Consider the following 21,114-nt stretch of genomic DNA (forward strand, 5'->3'; position numbering starts at 1 on the left):
TGTTGGCATACAGTTGTTCATAGTGTCCACTTATGATCTTTTTCATTTCTTCAGGGTCCATGGTAATGCACCCCCTACCCCCATATCTGATTTTGTTTATTTCCATCCTCTATTTTTGTCAGTCTAGCCAGGGGTTTATTGATTTTATTATTATTATTTTTATTGTTCTCCAAAATATGTGATTCTGCTTTAATCTTTGCTATGTGTCTTCTTCTGTTTGCTTTGGGGTTAGTCTGCTATTCTTTCTCCAGTTCCTCCATGTAAGTAATTAAGTCCTCACTTTTTGCTCTTTCTTCTCTTTTAATATAGACATTTGGCAGTTAATTTTCTTCTTAGTACTGCCTTTGCCACATACCATGAGTTCTGACATGTTGTATGTTGTGTTCTCATTTTCATTCATCTTTTTTTTTATTTACCGATTTTTCTTGCAGGTTTTTCTTTGACTCGCTGATTGTTTGAGTGTATTACTTAATCTCCATATATTTTTGAAAGTTCTGTTTCTGTGGTGTTATTGATTTCTAGCTTCATTCTGTTGTAGTCAGAGAAAGTGCTTTGAATAAGTTCACCTTTTTAAATTGATTAAGACCTATTTTGTATCCTAGCATATAATCTATCCTGGAGAATGTTCCATGAGCGCTAGAGAAGAACATATATCCTGATGTTTTGGTGTGTAATGATCCATGTATGTCTCTTAGGTCTTATTCATTTGTCACATTGTTTAAGTTCTCCGTTTCTGTATTGATCCTCTGTCTCGTTGTTGCTATCAATAGAGGATAGTGGTGTATTGAAGTCTCCAACTATTATTGTTAGAATGTCTGTTGCTTCCTTCACTTTTGCTGGTGTTTGCCTCATGTGTTTTGGAGCTCCTTGACTGGAAGTATAAATATTTATTATTGTTATTTCTTCTTGGTGAATTTTCCCTTTTGTTAATATTTAGTGTCCTTCTTTGTCTCTCTCTTTTTTTTTTGTTTTTGTTTTTGGGTGCATGGTCTGGGAATCAAACCTGGGTCTCCCACATAGAAGGTGAACATTTACCACTGGACCACCTGTGCACCCTCTTCTTCTTTTGACATCTTTACATTTCAAGTCTATTTTGTCTGATATTAGTATAGCTTACTCTTACTTTCTTTTTGTTACATCTTGCATGGAACATCTTCTTTCCATCCTTTCACTTTCTATCTACTTGTATCCTTGGGTCTTATGATGAGTCTCTTGTAGGCTGCATGTAGATGGATCATATTTTTTTATTGATTCTGTCAATCTATATGTTGTATTGTTGAATTTATTTCATTAACATATAAATTTATTACCATAAAGGCAGTTCTTGAATCTAATTTATTTATTTATCAGATCTATATATTCTTTTCTCTCTCTTTTTTCCTTTATCCTTTAAGTTACCCTTACCGATATTCTCCAACTCTGTGCCCTCCTCCAGGCCTCCTTCTCCTGTCTTTTTTTTTTCTTTTCCAGTGCCAGGACTCTCTTTAGTATATCTTGTAGGGCTGGTCTCTTTTTTATAAATTCTCTCAGCGTTTATTTGTCTGTGAATATTTAATCTTTCCCTCATTTTTGAAGGATAACTTTGCTGGATAAGGAATTCCTGGCTGGAAGTCTTCCTCTTTCAGAATCTTAAATATGTCATACCACTGCCTTCTTGCCTCTGTGGTGCCTGCTGAGTAGTCCAAAATTAGTCTTACATGGCTTCCCTCATACGTGGTGAATCTCTTTTCTCTTGCTGTTTTTAGGGCTTTCTGCTTCTCTTCAGCATCTGAAAGACTGATTAATTTAGGTCTTGGGGTGGGTCTATTTAGAGTTACTCTATTTGAGGTTCATTGGGCTTCTTTGATTTATATATTTATGTATTTTATAAAGTTTATGGAGTTTTCCTGAATTATCTCCTCAACTAATCTTCCTAGCCCTTTATTCTTCTTTTCTTCTTCTGTGACACTGGTGATTCCTTTATTTGTGTGCTTTGTGTTGTCCATTTTTTCCCTGAGGTTCAGTTCCAATTTTTTCCATCTTGTTTGCCATTTGTTCTTTTGTTTGTTCAAATTCAGTTTTCCTGTTCTCTAGTTCACTTGATCTTTCTTCTGGCTCTTTAAATCTTCTGTTTTGTGTCCCTAATGTATTTTTATTTGTTTTACAGTGGTTTTCATCTCTTTGAGATCTGCTTTTTTTCTGTTTATTCTTTCAAATTCTTCTTTCTACTCTTTTGTTGTTTTCTTTAAGCCCTTTATGTCATTAGCCAATCCACTGAATTTATTTAGGAGATTTGTATGAACTTCTTTGATTAATTGTTCCAAATTTTGTGTCTCCTCAAGATTTTTGTCATTTGACTGGGCCGTATCTGCCTGCATCTTCATAATGCATTATGATTGTTATTTCTTCTTGGTGAATTTTCCCTTTTGTTATTATTTAGTGTCCTTCTTTGTCTCTCTCTCTTTTTTTTTTTTTTTTTGTTTATTTTTGGGTGCATGGTCTGAAAATTCCATGCTTTTTACTTGGTTTCCATCCATTTGATAATCTTGAAAAGATTATTTTGAAAGTTGAGTTCCCTTGTTTATCTAAGGTTTTGTATTTGCTTGGGTTTGTGTTGAAGGTCTGCTTTTTTTTTTCTTGCATGGGCAGGCATCAGGAGTGAAGGTCTACTTTTGCTTTTGGTTTGTCAATAATTCCCTGCCAATCCAAGGCCCAAATCTTATACAGGAGCTTCAAGTTACTTGAAAATCTGTTGAGAGGTAGGCAGATAGGCAGTTTGCCGAATTGTGCTTTTCGTGTCTTCCCAACAGATGACAATCTTGAACCTCCTCTTCCCTCAGGCCCACCTCTCCCTGACTGTGGCAGCCGGCTGAACAGGATGGAGACCTGTTGCAGTCCCAGCCAAGACTGCTTTTTGTCTCAGTGCATGCAGAAGCCACTCACCCCAGGGCTGGGGGTTGTGGGGTGGAGTGGTCAGTGTGCACCTCAGTGGAGAATTTCCTTGTGGGCCTGATTGGTCTGGTCATCCCAGACTCCCATTTGGGATAACCTTGGGCTGTGGGACTGATTGTTTCATCTGCCCCTGCCCTTAGCCAATCTGAAAAAGCCTAGTGGCTCAGTCAGTGCCCCTCATCTCAGCTCCACTCACGTCCTCTGGTGTGCCTCTCTGCCCATGCATGCCTGAGGGTTCCGGGAGGAAAGAGAAGCTGGAGAAGGATGGAAGCAGTCTGTTTCGCTGGTCAGTTGTCAGATCTGCTCCATTCTGTGTTTACCCCTCCTCCTGAAAGGAGGGCCCCCCAGTCTCTGCCACAAACCAGATGCCTACAGCCTCGTCTTAGGGGTCAGGACCAGGCACTGTGTATTGTCTGTAAGTTCTCTGTACACAGGCAAATCAAGTCTTCTGGCTTCTGGGTTCCCCACGGGAGTGCCTGCCTGTGGAGCTGAGAGGGAAGGTCTCCAAAGTTAGCTGTGGAGGTTGGCCTCGCTCCTTTAGAACCTGCTTCTTCCTGCACACTGCTGCTTGCCCCAGGTGGAGTTAGACTGAGCACACTCACCCCATTCTCTGTATCCCAATTCCTCAGCTTTTTCACCTAGGACCTCCCTCTGTAGGATAGAAACCCCTCTCTGGTCGCTTGCACCCAGGAAATGCTCTTCCCATAGTTTTTCTGTCATTTCTCTAGTTGTTCTGCGGAGCAGAAGTGAGCTCAGTCTATCTTATTCCGCCATCTTGCTGGAAGCCTAACATGCTTAGTGTTTACTGTGAATGGGTGGGTGTTGAATTTCATCCACTACTTCCTGCATCATATTCAGATGATCCTATGATTTTCCCATTTATTTTATTAACATAGAAAATTATGTTGATTAATCTCCCTATGTTCATTCAATCAGCCTTGTCATCCTTGAATAAACTAAATTTGGCTTTTCTTTAGGTGTTGGCTTTGTTAATATTTCCTTTAGGATTTTTCCTTCTGTGCTCATGATTAATGAGTGAAGTTTACATGTGCTTTTTCCTGCTTATAAAATCCTTATCTAATTTTGTTATCTTAAGATTTTGTTGGCCTGGTAAAATGAATTGGTTTGCATTTCCTATTTTTTTCCTATTCTGTGTGCTTGTATGATGGAAATTATTTATTTTTTGAATTCTCAGGGCCTGGATTTTTGTGAGTGGATATTGACTACTGATTCAGTTTCTTTCAATGGCTATGGGACCATGCAAGTTTTCTGTTTCATATGACAGTTGTAGTAGGTGAAATTTTCTAGACATTTACTAATTCATCTTTTTTTTTTTTGTTACAATGATTTCAAATTTATTAGTGTCATGGTTAGGGACAGGTGTCAGCTTGGCCAAGTTGTGGTACCTGTTCATCTGATTGGGCAAGCGCTGGCCTGTCTGTTGCAATGAGGACATTTCATAGGATTAGGTCATGATCACGTCAGCTACATCCACAGCTGATTCCGTTTGTAATCAGCCAAAGGGGAGTGTCTTCTGCAATTAGTGATGCTAAATGTAATCATGGGAAGCCTTTTAAGAAGGACTCAGAGGAGACAGGTTGCATTCCTGCTTTGGCTGGTGAGCCTCTCCTGTGGAGTTCATCCAGGCCATCCATCGGAGTCGTCGGCTTCGCAGCCTGCCCTGTGGATTTTGGACTCTGCGTTCCTACGGTCACGTGAGACACTTTTATAAATTTTATATTTGCAAGTGTTCCCTGTTGATTCTGTTTCTCTAGAGAATCCTAACTAATACAATTAGCATACAATTTTACGCAATCATATTTTCTATTTAGTGTCTGTAAGATCTCTATTGACATTTCCTTTTTTTGCTCCAGATCGTTTTTTGTTTGTGCCTTCTCTCTCAGTGGTTTGTCAACTATATTTTCTTAAGAAAAAATCTTTTGACTTCTATTTTGTTTTTCTGTTTCATTGATATCTATTATTTTTTGTTGCTCTTGTCTAGCTTCTTGAAAAATTAGATCATTAATTTTCGGTCTTTTGTCATATATGCATTTAACAGCAACATTTTCTTCTAAAGTATTCTTTTTGTTATGTACTATAATTTTTATTTGTAATGTTTTCTTTTTGTTTTGTTTAAAACATTATCTCGTTTCTATTATGCTTGCTTTTCTGACCATTGAGTTTTGTTTGTTTTGTATGCTGTATGGTGGGGGTAACATTTCATTCTTTTTTCATGTGGCTATCCCTTTATTGCAGCACTATTTGTTGAAGTTTTTTTATTTTGTGGGGTGGGGAGGAGTGCTTGGGCTGGGAATTGAACCTAGGTCTCCTGCATGGCAGGCGAGAATTCTACCACTGAACTACCCTTGTGCCTCCCCCCATTAGTTTTTATTACAAGTATATTACAAAGAATTCTCATTATCCTCTTCACCTGAATTAACCAATTGTTAACCTTTTCTACATTTTCTCTATTTTATTCTTTATCTCCAGACACAAACACACAGAGAAAGAGAGATACACACACATAAACTCTAACTGTTCTTTGAGATGTCTCTTTCCTCTAAATATTTCTGAGGACAAAGTCCTTTTATATAACAGAGTAATTATCAAAATCAGGAAATAACTTTGGTACAGTTTTTTTTCTAGTTCAGGTTCCAGTTCAGTATCACAGATGGCATTTAGTTATATTTCTTTAGTCTTCTTTAATCTGAAAGTTTCTTAGCCTTACTTTGTTTTTTTTTAAATCTTATTATTTATGAAGAATTAGAGAACAGTTATAGACTATTCCTCAGTTTGGGTTGTTGGTGTCTGAAAGATTATATTTGGCTCATGTATTTTTAGCAGAAAGACTAAAATTTCCTTTTCAGTGCATCTTGTTAGGTGGTACTATTCTCATACCATTATGATTCTTCTTTGACCCATGAGATGTTTTTGAATGTGCTCCTTAACTTTCCAAAGTTATCTTTTGTTCTGTTTTGCTTCTAGTTTCCTTTTTTTTTAAAAGAAGTGATTTCTAACTATCTGTAGTAGGATCATATGAAAGATGCCAGACCTTTGAATTTGTTGACATTTGCTTATGAAATAGAAGGTGTTAAAAAGTTTTTTTTAAGCGTTCTGAGTGTGCTGAGAAAGATTTTGTTTTCTCTGCATTTTGGTTCTATCATAAATAATATAATTGTTAATTAATCCCTTAGTTGAAATTTTTCTTCTTGAAGTTTTTCTATTTTGGGCTTCAGTTTTTTGAGGCAAAGTTATTAAGCACATGTGAGTTTAGAATTATCTTCCTGTTGAATTGACTCTGTCACTATGTTATGATCCTCCTAATTTCTTGTAATACTTTTTAAATATCTATTTTGTTCCCTGTAAGATCTATGACAGCAGAGGTTTTTGTCTGTTCTGTTCAATGAAGTATCCCAAGCACCCAGTAGAGTGTCTGACATGTTGTAGCTGTGTAAATGTTTGCTGAGGGAATGAACAAGTATTAATATGTAATAATTAATTGCTTATTACTATATATTAATATTTATATTTATTAATAGATATATAGCAGCTTTCTTTTATTTGTTTTGATGTATCTTTAAAAAATTTTTGATAATATCACTTAAAAATGACATATAAAAATGTGGTCAGAGAAGATTTATTTTTAATTGTAGTATCTAGTACATTAATAGTTGTTTTAATTGCTGCCATAATATTTTATTTCTACTTTGCCATTATGTGCTTCTGACTTGCCCTCTTCATTGTATCTCACTCTTTCTTTCTTGTTTCTGTCTTTGCCTTTGCCATATATAGATATATTATTGCTGATTTGTTTGTTTTTTTCACTTGATATTTTTAGGAGATCTCTTCATTTTTGTCTCACTATGATTTTTTTCCTTTATACTTATCCTGCTTGGGATGTGTTATGCTTCCTAGATCTGAGGATTCCTTCATTCTTTATTGTAACAAAAACATATTGAGGACCTCCTATATTCTAGATGCTCTTGTAGACACAGGAGATTCAACAGGAATAAAACAGACAAAATTCTTACTTTCATGAAGTTAATAGACTAGTGAGTAAATTTGATATAAATAAGTAAAATATATATAATGAGATAGTGTTGAGTCCTAAGGAGGAAAAAAATAAATTGATAAAGAAATTGTAAAATGTTTAAGTGAAGTGTTGAAATTTTAGATTGGGTCACCACGGAAGGACTCAGTGAGAAGACGGCTTCCAGTAAAGACCTGGCAGAAAAGTATTCCAGGCACTTGACAGACAAATGAAAATTTAGTTTCTAAGGTTGGAGGAACCACAAGATAGTCATTATGGCTGGAGTAGAGAGAACAAAGAGGAGACAGATGAGGTCCGAAGTTGGAAGAAGGGCTATAGCCAGATCACTTAGTACGGTCAGTTCAGAGTAAAGACTGGCTTTTGTCCTGAGATGGTAGGCCACCGGGGGGCTGTAAGGGAAGGAGTGGCATTATCAGTGTCACTCTGCCTGTTTGGAGAGCGTGGACCTCTGGGACAGTTAGGGCAGATGTAGATCAAAGTTAGGAAACCGTTATTGACCAGAATGGCAACTGTAAGGATAATGAAAAAATGGATGAAATTTTGTTCAAAGAGGCCATGGGTTTTGCTGACGCATCCAATCTGGGGTGTGAGGAAAGACAGGAAGCAAGAATAGCTACAAGTTTTTTTGCCCTGAGCAACTAGAAAAACATGATAGGCATTACCTGAGATGGGGGACACTGAAATAGAAGGTAGATTTTTTTTGGGGGGGGGTGGTGGGAGTGAGTGGATATCAGGGGGTCAGGTTCAGACAAGTTTTAGTTGACATGCCTATTAGGCATCCAAATACTGATATCATACAAGCAGTCCTATATACAGATCTGGAGTAGGGAGAGAGCCAGTCTAAAGATAAAAATTTGAGATTCGTACTATGACCTGAAAGAGAATACCAAAGGAGTGAATGTAGATATAAAAGAGAAGAGTTACAGGGACTGACCCATGAGATACAGAGATTGGAGAGATGAAGAGTATCCAGTAAAAGAAACTAAAAAGGAGCAGCCGTAAAAGAAAAACAAACAAACAAACAAAAAAACCGGACAAGTATGGTATCCTGGAAGCAACGAAAAGAGGAAAGAGTTACCAGTAGTATTAAATGCCTCTTATTAAATAAATAAAATAATTTGGATTGAACAATGACTTCATACCCTGGACATAAAGGAAAATATTGTTGTTCAGTTAAATTAAATGTTCTGTTTTACAAAATAAAGTGTACACTAGGCCAACAGACAAATGATAGTTCTGGAAAAAATTGTCATACATAAAAGATCTATTTTTGGTAATATATAAAAAGCTTTTATTAATTGACAAGAAACATATTAATAGAAAAAATGAGTAAGAGATGTGAGCCAGTAATTTGAAGAGAGTAAATTAAATGGCCAACAGACTTAAGAAAAATGCTTGCTTGTTAGTAGTCAAGGAAGCAAATCAATGAACATTGGTCATTGGCAGAAATAAAGTAACAAACAAACTGTCAACTTTTATTGCTAGTGGAGATTTTGGGGAAAGAGTATTCTTATACCTTGTTGACGGAATGTGAGCTGTTCAGCTTTAAAAAAAAATAAACTAGCCACACTTATATTAATAATAATATATATGTCCTCCAACCTGAATGTAGGAATTTAAGAGTAGAAATTGTCTATATGTAGAGTTCCCAAAGTGGCAGAAGGAAAAGGATTATTTGTTTGCCCCTCAATATTGCTAATGGGATGGGGAAAATGGTTTATATTAAGGAAGAATCATGTTGAAGTGTAAAGCTTAGTTTATTTGTGCTTGGAATACTGAATGCTATGTGGTTAGCCACTTAGTAGTTCTCTGGTTTAGGTAATTCCCATTAATTCTTTTTTTTTTTTTTTTTTATTAACGGAAAAAAAAAGAAATTAACACAACATTTAGAAATCATACCACTCTACATATGCACTCAGTAATTCTTAACATCATCAAATAGATGCATGATCATCGTTTCTTAGTACATTTGCATCGGTTTAGAGGAACTAGCAACACAACAGAAAAAGATATAAAATGTTAATATAGAGAAAAGAAATAAAAGTAGTAATAATAGTAAAAAAAAAAAAAAACCCTATAGCTCAGATGCAGCTTCATTCAGTGTTTTAACATGATTACTTTACAATTAGGTATTATTGTGCTGTCCATTTTTGAGTTTTTGTATCTAGTCCTGTTGCAGTCTGTATCCCTTCAGCTTCAATTACCCATTATCTTACCCTGTTTCTAACTCCTGCTGGACTCTGTTACCAATGACATATTCCAAGTTTATTCTCGAATGTCTGTTCACATCAGTGGGACCATACAGTATTTGTCCTTTAGTTTTTGGCTGGAATCACTCAGCATAATATTCTCTAGGTTCATCCATGTTATTACATGCTTCATAAGTTTATCTTGTCTTAAAGCTGCATAATATTCCATCGTATGTATATACCACAGTTTGTTTAGCCACTCTTCTGTTGATGGAGATTTTGGCTGTTTCCATCTCTTTGCAATTGTAAATAACGCTGCTATAAACATTGGTGTGCAAATGTCTGTTTGTGTCTTTGCCCTTAAGTCCTTTGAGTAGATACCTAGCAATGGTATTCCTGGGTCGTATGGCAATTCTATATTCAGCTTTTTGAGGAACCGCCAAACTGCCTTCCACAGTGGTTGCACTATTTGACATTCCCACCAACAGTGGATAAGTGTGCCTCTTTCTCCGCATCCTCTCCAGCACTTGTCATTTTCTGTTTTGTTGATAATGGCCATTCTGGTGGGTGTGAGATGATATCTCATTGTGGTTTTGGTTTGCATTTCTCTAATGGCCAGGGACATTGAGCATCTCTTCATGTGCCTCTTGACCATCCGTATTTCCTCTTCTGGTAGGTGTCTGTTCAAGTCTTTTTCCCATTTTGTAATTGGGTTGGCTGTCTTTTTGTTGTTGAGTTAAACAATCTCTTTATAAATTCTGGATACTAGACCTTTATCTGATATGCCATTTCCAAATATTATCTCCCATTGTGTAGGCTGTCTTTCTACTTTCTTGATGAAGTTCTTTGATGCACAAAAGTGTTTAATTTTGAGGAGTTCCCATTTATTTATTTATTTCTTCAGTGCTCTTGCTTTAGGTTTAAGGTCCATAAAACCGCCTCCAGTTGTAAGATTCATAAGATATCTCCCTACATTTTCCTCTAACTGTTTTATGGTCTTAGACCTAATGTTTAGATCTTTGATCCATTTTGAATTAACTTTTTTATAAGGTGTGAGATACGGGTCTTCTTTCATTCTTTTACATATGGATATCCAGTTCTCTAGGCATCATTTATTGAAGAGACTGTTCTGTCCCAGGTGAGTTGGCTTGACTGCCTTATCAAAGATCAAATGTCCATAGATGAGAGGGTCTATATCTGAGCACTCTATTCGATTCCATTGGTCGATATATCTATCTTTATGCCAATACCATGCTGTTTTGACCACTGTGGATTCATAATATGCCTTAAAGTCCAGCATCGCGAGACCTCCAGCTTCGTTTTTTTCCTCAAGATGTTTTTAGCAATTCGGGGCACCCTGCCCTTCCAGATAAATTTGCTTATTGGTTTTTCTATTTCTGAAAAATAAGTTGTTGGGATTTTGATTGGTATTGCATTGAATCTGTAAATCAATTTAGGTAGGATTGACATCTTAATTATATTTAGTCTTCCAATCCATGAACACGGTATGCCCTTCCATCTATTTAGGTCTTCTGTGATTTCTTTTAGCAGTTTTTTGTAGTTTTCTTTATATAGGTTTTTTGTCTCTTTAGTTAAATTTATTCCTAGGTATTTTATTCTTTTAGTTGCGATTGTAAATGGGATTCGTTTCTTGATTTCCCCCTCAGCTTGTTCATTACTAGTGTATAGAAATGCTACAGATTTTTGAATGTTGATCTTGTAGCCTGCTACTTTACTGTACTCATTTATTAGCTCTAGTAATTTTGTTGTGGATTTTTCTGGGTTTTCGATGTATAGTATCATATCGTCTGCAAACAGTGATAGTTTTACTTCTTCCTTTCCAATTTTGATGCCTTGTATTTCTTTTTCTTGTCTAATTGCTTTGGCTAGAACTTCCAACACAATGTTGAATAATAGTGGTGATAGTGGACATCCTTGTCTTGTTCCTGATCTTAGGGGGAAGTTTTCAATTTTTCCCCATTGAGGATGATATTAGCTGTGGGTTTTTCATATATCCCCTCTATCATTTTAAGGAAGTTCCCTTGTATTCCTATTTTTTTAAGTGTTTTCAACAGGAAAGGATGTTGAATCTTGTCGAATGCCTTCTCTGCATCAATTGAGATGATCATGTGATTTTTCTGCTTTGATTTGTTGATGTGGTGTATTACATTAATTGATTTTCTTATGTTGAACCATCCTTGCATACCTGGGATGAATCCTACTTGGTCATGATGTATAATTCTTTTAATGTGTTGTTGAATACGATTTGCTAGAATTTTATTGAGGATTTTTGCATCTATATTCATTAGAGAGATATTGGCCTGTAGTTTTCTTTTTTTGTAATATCTTTGCCTGGTTTTGGTATGAGGGTGATGTTGGCTTCATAGAATGAATTAGGTAGTTTTCCCTCCACTTCGATTATTTTGAAGAGTTTGAGGAGAGTTGGTACTAATTCTTTCTGGAATGTTTGATAGAATTCACATGTGAAGCCGTCTGGTCCTGGACTTTTCTTTTTAGGGATCTTTTGAATGACTAATTCAATCATTTTACTTGTGATTGGTTTGTTGAGTTCATCTATTTCTTCTTGAGTCAAAGTTGGTTGTTCATGTCTTTCCAGGAACCCATCCATTTCATCTAAATTGTTGTATTTATTAGCGTAAAGTTGTTCATAGTATCCTGTTATTACTGTGAGGTCAGTAGTTATGTCTCCTCTTCCATTTCCGATCTCATTTACTTGCATCCTCTCTCTTCTTCTTTTTGTCAATCTTGCTAAAGGCCCATCAATCTTATTGATTTTCTCATAGAACCAACTTCTGGTCTTATTGATTTTCTCTATTGTTTTCATGTTTTCGATTTCATTTATTTCTGCTCTAATCTTTGTTATTTCTTTCCTTTTGCTTGCTTTGGGATTAGTTTGCTGTTCTTTCTCCAGTTCTTCCAAGTGGACAGTTAATTCCTGCATTTTTGCCTTTTCTTCTTTTCTGATAAAGGCATTTAGGGCAATAAATTTCCCTCTTAGCACTGCCTTTGCTGCGTCCCATAAGTTTTGATATTTTGTGTTTTCATTACATTCGCCTCTAGGTATTTACTAATTTCTCTTGCAATTTCTTCTTTGACCCACTTGTTGTTTAAGAGTGTGTTGTTGAGCCTCCATGTATTTGTGAATTTTCTGGCACTCCGCCCATTATTGATTTCCAACTTCATTCCTTTATGATCCGAGAAAGTGTTGTGTATGATTTCAATCTTTTTAAATTTGTTAAGACTTGCTTTGTGACCCAGCATATGGTCTATCTTTGAGAATGATCCGTGAGCACTTGAAAAAAAGGTGTATCCTGCTGTTGTGGGATGTAATGTCCTATAAATGTCTGTTAAGTCTAGCTCATTTATAGTAATATTCAGATTCTCTATTTCTTTATTGATCCTCTGTCTAGATGTTCTGTCCATTGATGAGAGTGGTGAATTGAAGTCTCCAACTGTTATGGTATATGTGTCTATTTCCCTTTTCAGTGTTTGCAGTGTATTCCTCACGTCTTTTGGGGCATTCTGGTTCGTTGCGTAAATATTTATGATTGTTATGTCTTCTTGTTTAATTGTTCCTTTTATTAGTATATAGTGTCCTTCGTTGTCTCTTTTAACTGTTTTACATTTGAAGTCTAATTTGTTGGATATTAGTATAGCCACTCCTTCTCTCTTCTGGTTGTTATTTGCATGAAATATCTTTTCCCAACCTTTCACTTTCAACCTATATTTATCTTTGGGTCTAAGATGTATTTCCTGTAGACAGCATATAGAAGGATCCTGTTTTTTAATCCATTCTGCTAGTCTATGCCTTTTGATTGGGGTATTCAGTCCATTAACATTTAGAGTTATTATTGATTGGATAATATTTTCCTCTACCATTTTGCCTTTTGTATTATATATATCATATCTGACTTTCCTTCTTTCTATACTCTTCTCCATGCCTCTCTCTTCTGTCTTTTTGTATCTGACTCTAGTGCTCCCTTTAGTATTTCTTGCAGAGCTGGTCTCTTGGTCACAAATTCTCTCAGTGACTTTTTGTCTGAGAATGTTTTAATTTCTCCGTCATTTTTGAAGGACAATTTTGCTGGATATAGGAGTCTTGGTTGGCAGTTTTTCTCTTTTAGTAACTGAAATATATCTTCCCACTGTCTTCTAGCTTCCATGGTTTCTGCTGAGAAATCTACACATAGTCTTATTGGGTTTCCCTTGTATGTGATGGATTGCTTCTCTCTCGCTGCTTTCAAGATCCTCTCTTTCTCTTTGACCTCTGACATTCTAACTAGTAAGTGTCTTGCGGAATGCCTATTTGGGTCTAATCTCTTTGGGGTGCGCTGCACTTCTTGGATCTGTAATTCTAGGTCTTTCATAAGAGTTGGGAAATTTTCAGTGATAATTTCTTCCATTAGTTTTTCTCCTCCTTTTCCCTTCTCTTCTCCTTCTGGGACACCCACAACACGTATATTTGTGTGGTTCACATTGTCCTTGAGTTCCCTGATACCCTGTTCAAATTTTTCCATCTTTTCCGGATAGTTCCTGTTTCTTTTTGGAATTCAGATGTTCCATCCTCCAAATCACTAATTCTATCTTCTGTCTCTTTAAATCTATCATTGTAGGTATCCATTGTTTTTTCCATCTTTTCTACTTTATCCTTCACTTCCATAAGTTCTGTGATTTGTTTTTTCAGTTTTTCTATTTCTTCTTTTTGATCAGCCCATGTCTTCTTCATGTCCTCCCTCAATTTATCGATTTCGTTTTTGAAGAGGTTTTCCATTTCTGTTCGTATATTTAGCATTAGTTGTCTCAGCTCCTGTATCTCATTTGAACTATTGGTTTGTTCCTTTGACTGGGCCATATTTTCAATTTTCTGAGCGTGATCTGTTATCTTCTGCTGGCGTCTGGGCGTTTAGTCAGATTTCCCTTGGTGTTGGACCCCACAGGTTGAAAGATTTTTCTGTGAAATCTCTGGGTTCTGTTTTTCTTATCCTGCCCAGTAGGTGGCTCTCGTGGCACACGTTTGTCTACGGGTTCCACCAGTGAAAGTTGCTGTGGGTCCTTTAACTCTGGAAAACTCTCGCCGTAGGGGAGGTTCGGTAACCGAAGCGTCTTGGAAGAGTGCCATCCGGCCCGGGAGTCCGAACATGCGGAGGGTCGCCAGCCACCGCAGCACGGGAGAGCGCCCGGCCAAATTACCTAGTCGGCCCGGGGCGCCAAGCATGGCGGGAGGGCGCCAGCTGTCGCAGCCCGGAAGAGTGCATTATTCCCAGCCGGACCGGGGAGTCATATGTTTGGAAGGGACCCCCCGGTCACCGTTCTTCGCAGTCTGGGATTTCCAACCCAACTCTCTCAGTTGGTCCGGGGGGCCTTGCGTGGTGGGGGCACCAGCCACCACGGCCCAAGGGGACCGCCTGTCCAATTCTGCCAGCTGGCCTGGGAAGGAGGAAGGGAGGGACTCCGGCCGCTTGCTGTCCCTCTCGGGAAAGCCCGCGCCCCTCGGTGATCTCACCGGAGCTGGTTCTCCCAGACAGTCAGCCGTTCCAGGATGGGGTACGCCGTCCCTTTGATCTCCGTCGTGGCTCCGGGAGCTGCTCTGTATTGTCTCCACTCCCCCAGTAGCTGTTCTGGAGGAGGAAAGGTGCGGGTGACAAGGTTGTCAAGGCCGGTGGCATAGGAGCCGGTGAAGGCGGAAGAGGGCATGGTGGTGGTTGGAGAACCACTGGAGCAGGAGGGGGAAGAGGGGAGAGGAGGGCGGGCGGGCCGGCTGCTGCAGGGCGTGGGTGCCGCGCGCCGGACCGGCGGACAAAGAGGGGAGACGAGGACGGGCCCCCATTAATTCTTGAAGCCTCACTTTCCTTATTGTCGGTCAGAGGTACTCGTCCTTAGCTGTCTACTTTTTCCTTTAGCTGTGATGATCAGATTAGATATATGTGGACCAGATGTTTGGAAATGAGACAGGTTTAAATGAGCTTTTTAGTACTGGATTCTAAGAACAAATTGCATAAAGTTTGACATGCATAGGGTGCTGGTTTGAAATGATGTATGTACCCTAGAAAAGCCATGTTTTAATCCTAATCCCATTTTGTGAAGGCAGCCATTTTTTCTAATCCCTATTCAATGCTGTATGTTTGAGACTGTAATTAGATCATCTCTCTGGAGATGTGATTTAATCAAGAGTGGTTGTTAAACTGGATTGGTGATGACTCCACCCATTTGGGTGGGTCTTGAGTAGTTTCTGAAGTCCTATAAGAGGAAACATTTTGGAGAATGAAGGAGATTGAGAGAGAACAAAGCAGAACGATATAGCCACTAGAAGCAGAGTCCACTAGCCCACAGCCTTTGGAGATGGAGAAGGAAAATGCCTCCCGGGGAGCTTCATGAAGCAGGAAGCTAGGAGAAGAAGCTAGCAAAATACACTGTGTTCACCATGATCCCTTCCAGATGAGAGAGGAACCCTGATTGTGTTCACCATGTACCTTTCCAGATGAGAGAGAAATTCGGACTGTGTTTGCCATGTGCCCTTCTGCTTGAGAGAGAAACCCTGAATTTCATCAGCCTTCTTGAATCAAGGTATCTTTCCCTGGATGCCTTAATTTGGACATTTCGATAGACTTGCTTTAACTGAAACATTTTCTCAGCCTTAGAACTGTAAACTAGCAACCTATTGAATTCCCCTTTTTTAGAGCTATTCTGTTTCTGGTATATTGCATTCTGGCAGCTAGCAAACTAGAACACATATGATGATAAAATAAATGCTGAGAAGAATGTAAAATTCCACGTGTACGTGTAGTAAAGAAGGGGCTTGTGGATTGATTTCTTGGTTACTGTCAGCATTGGGTTTGTAGTCTTAGAATACTGCTGTCCAATGGAACTTTTTGCATTGATGGAAATGTCCTGTGATCTTTGAGACTGCCTTACTGGTTCACATAAGACACCCTGATTTTGGTCAGGCTGCACATCCTTATTATAATTTGGGGCAGATTATTGCAGAATGCCAGTCAAATTACAATTAGAGGTATGTGGGGGTTTATATTTGTCAAGACAAAAGCGGATATAAAAATGGTGTTCAGCAAACAGGAAAGTGTTTACAGAAGTTATTTATCTGGAGACAACTGTAAAGACTGAGCATTCAGCTTCTCACCCATCTGTCCAAATGTGCTGGCCTACGTGCTTTCCAAGTTCATCATTTCTTTTGCTTTTGCATATTCCTTGTTGGAACACGAGAATGTTCCCTTTGCCACATCGTGTCTTTACTACTGCCCAGCTTTTAGCCTGATGTCTGCTCTTTTCTCCATTGTGTGTCTCAGCTGTGGGTTCAGTTTGTTCTCCTATTAAATGGATCAAAGATCTATCTGCAAGGTCCTTTCCACTTCTAAGATTCTAGGATCTATTAAGGAGTTTTCATGGATTGCATTGCAGGAATTTGTTTGTTTTATGACTTAGGGATCAAAATGAGAAAGGATTCTCTAGCTACCATATCAGTTTCTAACATGGGGATTTCTTTCAGCATCACAATCAGTGATTGGCCTTTCTGAGGTTTGGGAGGCTTGGTCTACCCTGACCTTTGCTAACTAATTCTGAGATATTTTTGTTTTGAGAAATTCAATTCAATTTTTGAGTTGCATTTCAATCTTTCATATTTCCACTTATTCTTAGTAAACCAAAACCCTTTTAGGATTGGATATTTTTTAGAAAACTAATTTGCAAGTTCATGTTGTAACTGATTGAATTTCCCTTTCATGGTTAGTTCCTACTATGTTGTATGTATGGAAACTGTCATTATTGAAGAAACAAAAAAATGGAAGAGCTTGTCATGATGCCAGCATTCATTAATTGTCCCTTTTATTTAACAAAGAAATCCACCCATATGTGTATTTTAGAAAGTAAACAGTTGGCTACATAGAGAACTGGGAAACTGTGTAAAATACAGTTAAAAGTACAGTTGTAGTATATTTACTCTTTGGAAAATGCATCCAAAGTAGAAAGTCTGATTCCTATCATTGCAGATTTTTAAATTGGGGATTATTCAAAAGAATGTAGGAAAACAAAGTTAGTTAATATCAATTAGACCTTGTATTTTTTTTTCCCCTGGAAATACAAGGCATAAAGTATAGATAAAAAGTTTGCATAATGACTTCTAAGAAAAGAACACACAGATTGGCCATGAACCAAGCTAAAATGACTAAGTCTGTATTTTAATGATTTTTATTTTGGCTCTTGTTTATTTTTTTTGTTTTTTTGATGGATTTTGGTCAGGAAAGACATTTTCAGGAGTGTGGCATAAACAGAACAGAACAAAAGGTATATAGTACATAAGAAGTAGCATTATAGCTGGGACTTTAGGTACCTGATATAGATAATTTTGGGAAACCTTAGATTTTGTGCATTACATGTCTGTGAACAGTGCTCTGTTTTAGCGTTTTCATTTGCAAAAAGAAAATATTTCTTGAACTCATGCGTCTAAACTAACGGACAATGTATATTACTTATATTTTGAAAAGAGCCAGGACATTTGGCTGATTTAAAATCTGTTTCCCTGAAGTTTACATGTCATCTTTTTTAAAACTTTATAGAGTCCTGTGAAGATAAATCAGATCAGTCTGGATGAAAGTGGTGAACACATGGGCGTATGTTCAGAAGATGGCAAGGTATGATAAAACTGTGGCCATGTCAAAAGTACTGCTCTAGCACACAACACTGAGATTTTACCCAACTCTAGGTGATCGGAAAACCACTGTGTTTACGATATACCTGCATTAAGAGAAGTTTGATTATTCTTTTTGGGTATTGGACTTGCCTTCGATTGCTCATAATTAAAGTTAAATATATTTTGCACAGATGTGCCTTAGGAAAAGTAATTACAAGAATGTCAATAATGTAACTAGTATTAAGCTGATTAACAGCTGTGGCAAGGGGACATGTCACCTTAATCATTACTGCTGAGCCACTTCTTCAGTGACTAGTCTGCAGTTCCTGCAAGGCAGTAGTTTAATGCCTTTCTGCCATAAATCCACAAAATTGGATTTTGTGGGTATGATTTCAGTGGGCCAGTGGTTTTCATTTCCACACACAAGTTATGAATGTTTCTCTTGAATTATAGAATCTTTTGATAAGCAATCATAGTTTATCAGAAGAATAAAGTGTCTTACAATGGCCACATTAAATAAATGTAAAATCAATATATGTACAGTTTTCTAAAAATCTGGCACCTACTTCCGCGACTTAGAGCATTCATCATTTGTGCAGTGTATAACTAACAGTTATCAGTGCTTCTTGCTGATGTTGAGCTGTGACATTTAGTGGTTGTGGTGATTGATTTTCCACTTATAAGAATGTCTTTTTTGTTTTTAAGTCGATGGAAGTCTTTTCTGATGTTGATTTCCAATGATAAAATTCTAATGCAGTGTATTTAAGCTACTTTTCTAAAATAACGTTTTAAAAAGAGAATGCATTAAGAATCATTATAGAATCTTCATGTTCCTTACTGAATAGAGCAGATTTCCTAATCTAATTGTGTATTTTTTTTATCAGCTGAAGTCAGTGGACCATTAAGATGAGTAAATTAAAAACAATGTATTCAATATGAAAGATATTTACTCATTTTAATCTGTTAAGAAAAAATAGAGTCCTCTTGACATTCAAAAATGCATTTTAGGTATCTAAGCCTAAACGTCTGTCCAGTCTTTGAAATGGTAATTGGGACACAAGTGCTTTTCAGAAAGCATTGCCAGATTTTATAGTACTTTCTGAAATTCTGAGATTAACACGATTGTCAAAAGGAGATGAGGGAGGAGTTGGTATGTGCAGAAATTGAGAAGAATTATTCCAACTATTGGAACATTTTTATATTCACATATTTGTCAAGAAAGAAAATCTGCATTTTGTTTTCTTAAAGGCAAGGAACTCCTGGGCAGATGTCACTTTACTTGAACTAACTTGTTGAAAGAGAATATTCACTCTTTGATTTGGAAAAGAATTTTTACTAAGATACTTCATCTAGGAATTCTTTCAAGGCTTTAAATGTTGAAGGGTTATAATACTTTGCTAGTGGATACTGTGGTGACCCTCAGGCCTATCACTGAACACTTCCTGGTGAACAAACACTTCTTTTTTTTTTCTTCTTTAGTCAATTTCATATCTATAGCCATATTTTAGGGTAGGCTGCTGGTATATTTTGAAAAATGGTTCTCCATGTTTTATTAGCATTGATAGAATTGAAAATCAGTCTCTGAGAGCACATATTTATGTAAGCTATCCGTTACCGCTGGTTAGTCAGTACTGTGATAATAGAGTAGTTAGTATAGAATGGTCCGGTGAAAGTGGTCAGTGAAGATAAGCTCATAAAGATTACTGAGAATATAAACTTTGGATGCCTAGATCTAATACATCTTTTAATTGCTGTTGTGATTTTTCTTTGATGTATTAATGCTCCCAGACAAATAATTATCTTTACATTTACAATTTCTTTGATGTATTAATGCTCCCAGACAAATAATTATCTTCTGTTTAAAGGATAACCTTTAATATTTGTAATTAGTTTTAAAGTTATAATTCTAACATTTGTTTAAAATTCACTGTTTATTCTACTGGGGCTTAATGTCTTTTTTCTAATTAATTAAAAAATTTTTTTAAACATAAACAAACACAAACATTCTCACCATATGATCATTCCATTTTACATATATAATCAGTAATTCGCAGTATCATTGCATAGTTGTATATTCATCATCGTGATCATTTCTTAGAGCATTTGTATCAATTCAGAAAAAAATAAAGAGAAAACAGAAAAAAATTCATATATACTGCTTAATATCTTTTAATTTCATGGCTTCTCTGTACTTGAATTAAAAATCTGTGCCATTTTGAAAGTGTTGTATACCCCAGAAAAGCCATGTCCTTTAATCCTAATTTAGTACTGCAGGGTGGAAACCCTTTTAATTAGATTAGCTCCAGAGAGATGCGGCACTCCCAGCTGTGGGTATGGCCTTTTGATGAGGTTATCTCCACAGCCATGTATCATGCCAAATTGTCCCTGTGGTGGCCCCTTGGTTAGATGGAGATATGACTCCTCCCATTCAGGGTGGTTCTTGATTAGTTTACTCGAGTTCTTTAAAAAGGGAAACATTTTGGAGAAAAGACAAAGATGCTTGGAGATGCAAATGCTGGAGAACAGTTGCTTCAGAGCTGACAGAGACACAGACTGTTTGGAAATACTTAGACTGCTGACAGAAAAAGCAGATGCAGACACTCGGAGACTGTTGCTTCAGAGCTGTCAGAGCCAACGTGAGATGCAGACATTTGGAGATACAGGGCCCAGCAGACATTACCATTTGCTTTCCCATTGAGATATACTAAGCAAGCCATATTTCCCATTTCTCATATTTCCCATTGAGATATACTAAGCAGAGTTGTGACCTGGAGGAGCTTAGTGAAGGCCCACAGATGCCCCTGGAAACAGAGGCTGAAAGCGACGGAGCCCAGGAGCAAGGGACCAGCAGATGCCAACCGTGTTCCTTCCCAGCTGACAGATATGTTCTGGATGGCATCAGCCTTCCTTAAGGGAAGGTAACCTCTCGTTGGTGCCCTAATTTGGACATTTTCTCAGCACTGGAACAGTAAACTTGTAAGTTATTAAATTCCCTTTTCAAAAACCATTCCATTTTTGGTATGTTGCTCTCTGCCAGCATTAGCATACTAATATACCATCACTCATATATATTTTATATATCTTGGGTGTGGAGTGAGTGTGTATATATAATAGTCAGTTACCTGGCATATATTTTCATGAAAAGTATACATATAAAGTGTATTTTCTGGTATTTTACATATGTTATCTTTATAGACGAACTAGAACCTAATTTTGTAAAAAATTCTTGCTTTGAAATATTTTCTCTCAAAATTTTGGAGATGTTGGCTCTCTGGCACTTA

At 37.2% G+C, this 21,114-nt stretch overlaps 1 protein-coding gene across 3 annotated transcripts in view; it reads left to right on the plus strand.

Moving 5' to 3' along the window:
* The window catches only part of VPS41 (VPS41 subunit of HOPS complex), a 216,387-nt gene that overhangs the window by 76,746 nt on the left and 118,527 nt on the right, over positions 1-21,114 (plus strand). For all 3 annotated transcript variants that reach the window (XM_077119493.1, XM_077119494.1, XM_077119496.1), the window contains one exon: positions 17,760-17,834. In XM_077119493.1, the coding sequence (XP_076975608.1) occupies positions 17,760-17,834 (75 nt within the window). The remainder of the gene's footprint in view (positions 1-17,759; positions 17,835-21,114) is intronic.

This window comes from Tamandua tetradactyla, chromosome 1, assembly GCF_023851605.1.
Source record: "Tamandua tetradactyla isolate mTamTet1 chromosome 1, mTamTet1.pri, whole genome shotgun sequence".
Classification (NCBI taxonomy): Eukaryota; Metazoa; Chordata; class Mammalia; order Pilosa; family Myrmecophagidae; genus Tamandua; species Tamandua tetradactyla.